This window comes from Sander vitreus, chromosome 10 (assembly GCF_031162955.1).
Source record: "Sander vitreus isolate 19-12246 chromosome 10, sanVit1, whole genome shotgun sequence".
In the NCBI taxonomy this organism is placed as follows: Eukaryota; Metazoa; Chordata; class Actinopteri; order Perciformes; family Percidae; genus Sander; species Sander vitreus.
The window spans coordinates 23,283,628-23,294,357 of record NC_135864.1 but is presented as its reverse complement, the minus strand read 5'-3'; the positions used below and the strand labels follow the sequence as shown (position 1 = coordinate 23,294,357).

General features: G+C 43.5%; 2 protein-coding genes across 3 annotated transcripts in view; one reads left to right on the top strand and one right to left on the bottom strand.

The window, feature by feature from the left end:
* nkx1.2lb (NK1 transcription factor related 2-like,b) overlaps positions 1 to 4,024 on the top strand; it is a 6,258-nt gene extending 2,234 nt beyond the window's left edge. Inside the window, exons 2-3 of the mRNA XM_078261512.1 lie at positions 31 to 244; positions 3,294 to 4,024. Of these exons, the coding sequence (XP_078117638.1) occupies positions 31 to 244; positions 3,294 to 4,024 (945 nt within the window). The remainder of the gene's footprint in view (positions 1 to 30; positions 245 to 3,293) is intronic.
* A 4,336-nt stretch (positions 4,025 to 8,360) lies between these two features.
* uvssa (UV-stimulated scaffold protein A) overlaps positions 8,361 to 10,730 on the bottom strand; it is a 37,794-nt gene continuing 35,424 nt past the window's right edge. For both annotated transcript variants that reach the window (XM_078261006.1, XM_078261005.1), the window contains exons 14-15: positions 9,446 to 9,623; positions 8,361 to 8,774 (exon numbers count right to left, since the gene is read on the bottom strand). In XM_078261006.1, coding sequence (XP_078117132.1) covers positions 8,681 to 8,774; positions 9,446 to 9,623 — 272 coding nt within the window. In that variant the 3' untranslated portion in view covers positions 8,361 to 8,680. The remainder of the gene's footprint in view (positions 8,775 to 9,445; positions 9,624 to 10,730) is intronic.

The window sequence follows — 10,730 nt, the reverse complement described above, 5'->3', positions numbered from 1 at the left end:
ATGTCAAATAATTCCCATGATTCTCTGCAGGGCCCGACCGGGCACCGGACCACCTCGTTCTCCGTTCTGGACATCTTGGACCCCAACAAGTTCACGAGCAGCCGCCGCCTCCCGCAGCAGCACGCGGGCCACCGGGCGGAGCGCGAGCTGGGCGCGTTCGGAGCGGAGAACCGGAGAGGAGGCGCAGGGGAGCCCGGCCTTGAGCCCGCCAAAGGCTGCTACGCTCCGGAGGAGTACCCGAGCAGTAAGTCCCGTTAGTCGGCTTTATTTCCCGCCAGTCACCCCCCCTCCTTCTACCTAAAACAACTTATTGTAATCAGCTTTTTCAAATTATTTTCGTTTGACTAAATCATAATCTATGTTTGAGAGTTTATTTGATCATTTTGAGTCAGTGTTTAACCTTGTATTGTGTTTGCGTGTGTGTCATTTAGATGTGATAACTTTTGTTAAACTATTTTTTTCGGTTTTATTATTATTTTCTGCGTGAATAATCAGTTTGGCAACTTCCCTGTGTGTGTGTGTGTGTGTGTGTGTGTGTGTGTGTGTGTGTGTGTGTGTGTGACACACCGGGACTCGTTATCGATCATATCATAAACCAGGATTCAGAAATGGAAACTAAAAGAGAAGTGTTTCTGAGAGGAAGCGGCCATGTTCATTCTCGACAGAAGAAAAAGAAAACACGTCGCCTTTAATTGAAGCTCAGTTTAAAAAAAAAAAAAGAAAAGAAGGCACGAGGCAGGCTAATTGGCCACGGTCCGTGCGTGAGTTTGCGTGTGATCGGTATTATTGATTGGTGAATATCTGTTTCAGACAGCAGCGTGTGTGTGTGTGTGTGTGTGTGTGTGTGTGTGTGTGTGTGTGTGTTTCCTCTGCTCAGATTGCTCTCCTTCTCAATCCTTAAATCTTTACTTATCTTTTTTTTTCTGAACAAACATGACGTTTAACTGTCCAACTTTTCATAGGTGTTAATATTTAACTAATTAATAACTGTACCGAGAAAACTGAGATCCGTTTAGAAGATATTTTTAACCATTCAAAAGTAAATGTGTCTCTGCACCATTGTTGTAAATAAAGAGATGTTACTGTTACACATCTTATCAAACTCATGTGGAGTTTATGGGAATTTAAATGTAGTTTTCAGTCACTCTAAAGCTGAATATTAAGGTCTTATCATGCATATGCAAAATTAATTTGGATGGTTTCTGTAAGTGTCACCTACATTCATAAATACTCTTATTACCATAATAACCATGAACTAATGATGGATGCATTAATAAGAGCATGTTTGGGCCCAACAGTGAGCCAATCACAGCGTGTTATCCCTGTACACACTAAACAATATATAAGATTTGAATTTTAAACACACAACACACTAGACTTAGAGGATTTATATTTCAATATCAGCTGATTGTTATGATAATATTTTAGTGCACAAACTAAAATGTGTTGGCAGTGAAAGAAAGAGTAAGGGCCTTTAAATCAACGTGCTTTACAAACGCCACATAAATGTGTGTGTGTGGGGGGGGGGTTCTGTGCTCAAAAATACTGACAGAAAATTTGAGTTTTATACATTCATATTTTTATTTCTGTTGTATAGTCATAGTGTATATGACACTTTGTTTGAATTATTAAAAGTAACAGATTGAAGCGGAGACACTCCAGGAGAACGGGAAATATTTCAACTTCCCCAGCTGATTACTGACATGAAGACAATTATTGTTTGTATTGCAAGTCTTCTGAAATGTAATGTTTTAATATGCAAATGAGGCATTATCCAATGCTATTTTTTTGTTACATTTAGGAGAAATCTACAGACACAAATGGACAAAGTGGAGTCAAATAAATGTTTTCGTTCCACCAGTCTGAAAGAAGACGTTATGTTATGGAAGATAAATGATAAATGATGTTCTTGCCTGCGGTTTCTGCCCTTAATGAGGAACGTTTTATCAAACCGTTTTAATGTTACACCTGTGCCACAACTGCAACATGTTCCTCTTATATTGTTAGGAGGTTTATTAATGTATTTTTAGTTTTGTGAAAAAAATGTTAGACACGAGAGTCATCCGGCTGGATTACCAACTGGGCACAGCGGGAAACATGTTTTAGCTGCATATTCTAGATATACCAAACTACCACAACAGAATCACTGCAGCACGGGAGATAGGTCATTACTGTCTATATATATATATATATTTTGGGGGGGGGCAGTACATGATTGAGTTGCCAACTGGAAGATCTCCAAATGTTTGGCTGATTTGGCTCATTGTCACGAAGCACTTCTATAATTGTGTGATTAGTTCCTCTGGAAGTCTTTTTTAAAGTTTGAATGATCTAATTAGACATTAGGGAAGGACATTTCCAAACTGCCAAGTTCTTTTAACTATAATTTTGTTAAGATAAGAAAACTTAATCGTCTGTCACACGTGACAGAAATCTGTCTTTGACAGGGCTCAAATGACATAAAATACAGAAAAGATAAATAAGAGATACATGCAGAAACAGTGTAAAAACATTGACAATACAAACAGTGACACGTGTGTTTGCCAAGTGTGTGAGCGTTCAGTGAGCTGATGGCAGTGGGGATGGCATTCTTGTTTGACCTTGTTGACCTACTTTTGAATCAACCTAATTCCTTAAGTTATAAGTGTCATCTTTAGAGTACATAGTTGCCATATTGAACGCCATATTACACGAGGACAAAGGCTGGCTAAGGCAAGACTGGATTACACACTGAGCGAAGCTGCACAGTCACACCAGGGGCCCCTGAAGGGCCTGGGATCACTGTGAGGCAAATGTATTGAACACCACTAAAGCACATTATGAAGTAAAAGGATACAGGCCGTGTGCTGCTGGGGCTCCCTGCTTCAACGCCTTCATACTATTCTGACACGCTGCATATCTCTATTGTGTACAAGTGTTTAACTTAATAACCACACACTCAGTGACACACCACAAACCTGGGGCACAAGGCAAAAGGCAACAGGACACACATGCAATGAAAGGCCCCTTGGGGCCCCTATAGAGGGTTAATCGAGCCTTGGGTTTGAGAGAGAATTATATCTTTGCCATATGCCAAGCCCTCCGACAGTTCTGTGTTTGTGTCGCAGATGTCATTTCAACTTTGTTCAGAAGTCTCTATAGGGCCAGCATGTAGTGGCCATTAGAGGAACTGCAGCCCAACACACACACACACACACACACACACACACACACACACACACACACACACACACACACACACACAGATGCCATGGCTGTTAATTTGACATTGTGTCTTTGTTGTGTGTTTCCAGAGGAAGGCTTTGTGTTCCGAGGCCCAGATGAGGAGGACTACCACAGAGCCGGGAGCCCTGACTCAGAGGCTCCAGACGGGCCCTACAGCAGTGAGGAGAGCAGCTCAGCTCTGCCCGGTAATGGAGACAGAGATCTGGGCCAGCACAGCCACCAGGACACCGGCAGAGACACCAAAAGCCCCGGAGGAGGCCCCGCGGGCCAGATCAGCGACGTCCAGAGCAGCGGGGGCCAGGGCTCGCAGGGCAAACCCAAGAGGAAGCGCTCTGGCTCAGACTCCAAGTCGGGGAAGCCCCGCAGAGCCCGGACTGCCTTCACCTACGAGCAGCTGGTGGCGCTGGAGAACAAGTTCAAGTCCACGCGCTACCTGTCGGTGTGCGAGCGGCTCAACCTGGCCCTGTCGCTCTCTCTCACCGAGACCCAGGTCAAGATCTGGTTCCAGAACCGCCGGACCAAGTGGAAGAAACAGAACCCCGGAGCCGACACCTCGGCCCCCACCGGCGCCGGAGGAGCAGGAGGAGCAGGGGGAGGAGGCATGGGGGGCCTCAGCCCTCTCAGCCCGTCCCCCCCCATCAGCGGGCATCTGGCCATGCACGCCGGCTATGGCCACCATCACCCCCCTGCCGGCAGCCTGGTCCAGCTGCCTTTCCTCACAGCCAGCCACGTCCTGTCCCCCTTCATGCTGGGGACACAGAGCTACGCTACGCCCGCCTTCTACAGCACACACTTGTAGACAGACTGAAGGGCACACAGACAGTGTGAAGACTCTCAGCAGACAGACTGTCCGTGTTCAGCGCTGCTCTCCTTTTTACTACCAACGTTTGAAGGCTTTCATTTCAACGGATTATTTTGATAGAATGTGAATATCTACCAGAAACTGTACATACATGCTCTAGCTCCCTATTCAGAATGCTGTTTTAAACCACGTGATAGACAAATAGTTGATTTTTTTTGTTTTTAAAAAAAAGTCGGTATGAATATTGAATGTTTATTTATGACTTAAGGAATGGCTTGATCTATTGTCAGTACCGTGTAACTCCAGCTGTGGTTGTTTTTCTTTCTGTTATTTATTGAATATGTTGACAGTTTACATAAAATCCTTGGATGTACTGAATCCTCAGCTCAACATGATATCGTCCTTTGATATTAAAATAATGCCAATGAAACATGCCCAGTGTACTCTGTATTCTGATGGAACAGCAGGACGCTCCTGGGTTCAGACTCAGTGTGTCCTCCCATGTCTCCTCCCACAGTCTGACAACATGAGGTGTGCCCGCCTCTCTCTGAAGGTGTGCCGGGACATTTAACCCTAACCGGGTCAAGGTCTGAGTGACTTCAGTCTACAGCCATGCTCGGGTCACTGTGAGGCTGCACTTAGACACATGCTTTATGATGGTAAATGCTTTTGGCTTTATCATTTCAGTTTAGCATGTTAGCAAGCTCACATGTTATCATTAGCATAACTGCGTGTCAATCACTGCTCATGCATACGCATTCATTCTCCCTTGTGGGGGGAGGGGCTTAGGAGGCCGTTTTGGGCTTTAGCGGAAAGGGGGGAGGGACTGAGAAGTTGTCGATGTTCAAGGCTAAATCCTGGATCTTCGCAATCCTACCTACAGCACCTTTAATCCCGAGGGGAGCATGAATGTGTGCACCAACGTTCAGCACAATCCACCCAATAGTTGTTGAGATGGACCAGGTGGACCTGATTCAGTTCCTAATCTCTGTATGAGGTCCTCAGGTGTACCTCGGTTGCATGCAGGTAAACCTGTGCAGAGCAAAAGTCTTTCAAGGTTTTTTTTATTTTTTTTATTGAATTTGTAACCAGTAATCTTACAATACGGGTATTATAATACAGAGATCTTCAACAGGGGGTCCGGGACCCCTAGGGGGTCCTCAGAGTTACTGCAGGGGGGCCACCAAATTATTGTGAATGTTTGTTGTAAGTTTTGTCAATAATTAAAATGTCTTAACATGAATCCAACATATTATTAGCGAATATAAATCAGCCTATTCGTGAAAAAAACAAAAACATTATTGATAGGCTTAGTGGGCTGTAATTAAGGTAGTCACCAAGGTAGCCATCCACAGATACAGTTAATCCTAAGGATTCATTGTGCAGAATTTATGTTTACCATTAAAAGATGATTAATAAAACCATGCCAACAATTATTATTTTAATAGCTTAGTATTATATGCACTAGAAAGGTATATAAGGTGTATAAAGGCTTTAGGCCACCTTAGACCCAGTTTATTATGCAACTTAATTGTATACAATATATGTTGTTGGGGGTCCCTGATCCGTCTTTCTTATAGTTAAGGGGTCCTTGGTTTAAAAAAACGTTGAAGACCCCTGTTATAATACAATAATACAGTTACATAGAGAAAGGAAATTAAATATATAGGGTATATGTATAAAAAAATTATAAAAACAATGTTACAAGAACAGCTAGTTAAGCACCCTCCATAATATGAGCTACACAGAATAATACTAACCATAATGAAGTGAATGTGAGATAATGGAAGTGAAAGGAGCAGGATGGGTGGAAATAGCAGAAGGCCAGCGGGTCAGAGGTCGGCGCCACAGAAACTACGGTAGACCTTTGAAAATAAGTGAGAAGGGCGCCCTACACCTTGTACAACCTTTGGGCTGAAATGCAATCTCAGAACCCATCGGCTATTGTCTGACGACCATCTGTATTCTGAGCGTGCTCCGTTTGTCCTGACAGAGCCCAGCCTACACCCTCTCGGCTGCTTTTCTCCCCTTCAACACTTTTAGGTTTGTCGACGATTCAATAAGTAGGAATGTGTGCTTCTTTAATGCAGTTACACACTCTTTCCCCGGTGCCTCTGCCTCTGTCATTCAAAATAAAACTCCAGGTTTACCGCCATCTCTCCCGTCCTCCATTAGAAGAGTCTATGTGGGAACAAATCACACAGCTCTCCAACAATTCCAGTTGACCAAATCTGATTTTACCTTATCTTTGGAAAGGTATTGTGGAAGTCTGTTTTCATCTCGTCTCAGTGGACTACTCGGTCTTCACACGTGGCTGCAGTCCACCTGTAGAGCTCACAATGTGGGTTTGATCATTCACCTAAACCTGATCTGGAATGGTCACCGGCATCCACCCAAACACATCCGGTTCAGGTTCATACAGACCTCCATGTGATTGACTGTTTACATCTCACTCATGCCCTTCTTCCTCTGTGGTTTCATCTCGATCTACTGAGCTGGGTATTAGCACCCCCTGCTGTCCTTCTCTGTCCCTAACACCTGCACCTGTTCATCTTCTGATTAAGACTGTTCCACGTCCACTCCGCCCCACTGAGCAGGTTCATTAAAACCATCTTCCTTTACATTAAGTGTACCACAGTCCCTCCAACAGCTACATTTGCTCTATCCAATGTTCAGTCTCTGTCAAACAAAACCTTTATCCGGCATCATTTGATCACATCCCATAAGTCTGGCTGAGACCCAGCTACAGACTGGGGACTGCTGCTGCCACTAAGTGGACCTCTGCCCTCCCGACTGTAGTTATTAACTCTCCAGGAGCACAGGCCGAGGTGGAGGCCTTGCTGTGGCCTTTAGCAGCAGGGTGGGGACTACAGTTGAGCCAGGGGGAGCCAGGGGGAGCCAGGTGTAGCAAGGGGGAGCCCGAGGGAGTCAGGGGAGCAAGGGTGGAGCCAGGGGGAGCCAAGGGGGAGCCAGGGGGACCAAGACGCACCCTCTCAATGGGGCAGAGAAGATGATCTGATATTTAATCAATTGTTTTAACAGAGTGAGAGATGTTCACAGCTACTCCACCAGGGGCAGCTCTACTGATTTTGTACCTCCTAGAGTTAAGAGTAATTTAGGTAAGGTGTCCTTTTTGTATGTAGCAACACGTCTGTGGAACAGGTTGCCAGGAAATCTAAAGATGGTCAGAAGTTTAGGAGGTTTTAAGCAGGCACTGAAAAAAATGGCTCAGATGCCAATCTTAGTATGTTTTTTTGTATTACTGTATTGTCTTGATGGATCTATTTAATATGTGTATGGATGTGATTGATGCTTGATCTGCTGCCACTTACTCTGCCACCCCCAAGGGACCACAATGGAAATAAGCCCCAGGGCTTTATTGTGTTATCCTGACTTTGTTTAGTTTTTTTAATGTATGGTGCAAAGCTGTATCGTATCTTATAACGAAAGGGTCAAATAAAATCAATCAATCAATCAATAGGACAGGCTGAACCCTATTCAATTGGTGGAATGGTAACGCCGGGTTTTACACTGGATAAGGAAGCGTGCCTGGAAGCGGTGCCCATGTTAATTTATTGGTTATTATTATCATAGGACGCGCAGCAGAGCTCTGCTTCATTGTATCTATTTTGGCGCATATTTCAGCACCGTGGACAGAGCGCGGAGGTCTTATCGTCATTTATATACTTCACAGAAAATAAGGAAATGTATTACATACTAATATTTAGTAAGTACCCAAGGGGTATTATTCAGATCCTTTAATGCAGTAAAAATACAAATACCACACTTTGAAAATACTACAAGTAAAACTCCTACATTCAGAACCTTATTGAAGTAAAGTACATGTATGTAAATACTGTGTTGGTTACCGTAGTCCATAAATGTATGTAGCCATGCAGAGAATGGGGGAGGACCCCTAACCCCCCGTATATTCTGTCTGTCTGTCTGTCTCTCAGTCTTTCTGTCTGTCTGCGTGTGTGTTTGGGTTTTACCAAATTAAACGTTAACATAAAACATATAACATGGAATTCATTCCCTAATGATCCCATTCATCCTCAATTCTTTTGTCAGTAACTTCCTGTCCAAACCGTCTCAATATGGTGCTGCACGTCTGTGTGCTGCATGAAAATAGGATTTAATTGTTATGAGTTATGCAGAGGGGGTCAGACCAGATTAGTGAAAATTTTTTCCTACTCCTTTTCAGACTTCTGAATATCTATTTATGTTGTCAGATTTTGTTTCATGTTCTTTTGTTTTAAAGTGTTACATGTTTGAAATGAATAAATTAACTAAATGAAGCGAATGAAAGTAGAGGACAGAACAAAGACACAAACAGATTCACAGCTTGGCTTTAATCCTAACATCAACCACAAATTCAACTAGAACATACAAAAACAAGAGTACAAATGATATTAAGTTACACAAAATGGATATTGCATTTGGCAGATAAGGCAATATTAGGACAATGTGGCCGATAAATAAGACCAAAAGTGTGTCAGAAGTTGTACACGTCCTTCTCCTCAATACCTTAGCAGACAGCAGTGAAATCATTCAACTGTTCAAAAAGACAATGTTTGAAATATTACTTTAACCAGATTGATAAACTGCATGTGCACATCAGTAAAAAACAACTTCTGTGTGTGTGTGTGTGGGTTAGTTGAGGGCGTAGTTGAACTGGTTGGAGAACTTGTCGTGTTTTCTCCGGTCAGCTTTGCTCTGGACCTCTGCTACTCTGCGCATGGCGCTCCTGAACACAGAGGATGGACACCATGAAACATTCAGGAGGAAATCTTCACACAGAAACATTGGCTGAGGAAACACGTGCGTAGTTAGAGATAAAGCATGACGCTACGGACTTATTTGGCCATTAGACATTTAGCTGTCCGCCTCTTTGAATGAACAGATAATGGTTAGTGTAGGAGCCACATATTGTATGTTGTTTATGGTCTCATTTATATTATTTATTGATTATTATATTGTGCACTTATATTGTAGGTGGTGGGCGTTTTCATCGCGGTTTGAGCGGAAGTGATAACATATTTGTTTGATTCACCTGTTTTTTTTTTTCTATTGACCGCCGCACTAACGCACTTATTTCGACTCACAAAGTTAACTTTGTAACTGCAGTGCTAGTTGTATTTTACGTGCGGAGGAATAAATCATTGCAATACAATCTCGTGTCACAGCGTGTTCATGCATCTCTCAGTGTTTAGTCTCTCGCTGCGGCACTTTGTTGGACTGCTTACAGCCGCAACAGTTAGTTTTACAGCGTCTGCTCTGCCAACGACGACACAAAAGTGTTTTGGTGACTTTTGGTTAATATCAAGTATTGCACGCTGCAACGTTGTGAATTCAGAAATACTCAAGCGGTAAAAAAAAAAGAAAATGCTGTTCCTGCAGGGACAGGAAGTGACGTACTTGTTGAAGACTTTTTTCTCCAGCCTGGAGCGGGACGTGTTGGCGCTCTGCTTCAGGTCGCTCAGGTTGGGGTATTTCTTCTTCTTCTTTCCTTTCCCTTTTTTCCCCACCCGGTCAGAACCCAGGTCTTCTCCTGTCGCCGCTTCGATGTCTCGCATCAGCTCTGCATCTCGCCAGTCTGCAACAGAAAGACATCCTTTGAATCTCCAGAATGTTTCATCCATGGCTCTGGGGGAAACACACAACATACTAAGGATAAGGTAAGACGTGGCTTTCATTCAAAGCTCCGGGGTCCTGGTGTGATTTGAGCTGGTAAACGTGTCATAGTTTCAGCAGGTTCTACAATACTTTATGTTTGCGTGTGTTATACAAATCTCAGATTGGACTGAATCTATTCGAAAAGTAGCAACATGACTTCACAGAGCAGCTGCGTCAGTCTCCTGTTCAAACAGCTCTCTCTCGCTCTCTCTCACCGACTGAAACTTGAACAAAAATTCACGTGATGAAAAGTGTAATGAAGTCATTACAGCTGATAACATCACTGAGCCCACAGCTTTACAGAGCACACGTAGTAAACAGTGCATCCTCATTTGGATCAAATAGTGGTGTTAATGAAAAGTGTAATGCCATAATTCTGCGTCTGCGATCCGAGTAACCGCCGTCTAAAGGAAGAGACGCGTCTAGTTAATGACCTACTGCGCTGGAATTAGAGATAAAGCTGCAGTAATGCAAAGTAATTACACTGTGATTGTGATGGGCGCTCCACTCTGTCAAAACGCTGACCCCAGCTCAGTGTGTGTGTGTGTGTGTGTGTGTGTGTGTGTGTGTGTGTGTGTGTGTGTGGGAAGGTGGGGGGGGGGGGGGGGTTATTAATCAGCCGGTCTGACCCTGGGTCTGACTGGACCTTCAACTATCCCTCATTTTACACACACACACACACACACACACACACACACACACACACACACACACACACAGGCGGAGCAGTAATTGAAAAGCAGCTGGTGTATTTAGGGGACTCATTAATGCCAAAAGAGGAGCAGCTGCATTTACAATGTGAATGTGTGTGTGTGTGTGTGTGTGTGTGTGTGTGTGTGTGTGTGTGTGTGTCTTCTATCACTTTGTTGTTGTGATCTTAGAGAAGTTTGAGAAAGAAAGAAAATACAAAATAACATGAAAAAGAAAAGAAATAAAGAAAAAATTAAGAAAAGAAGAGAGAAAGACTTGTTTTGTACTTTGTACTGCACTGTATTGAATATTTATTGTTTTACTGACCTGCCCAGGG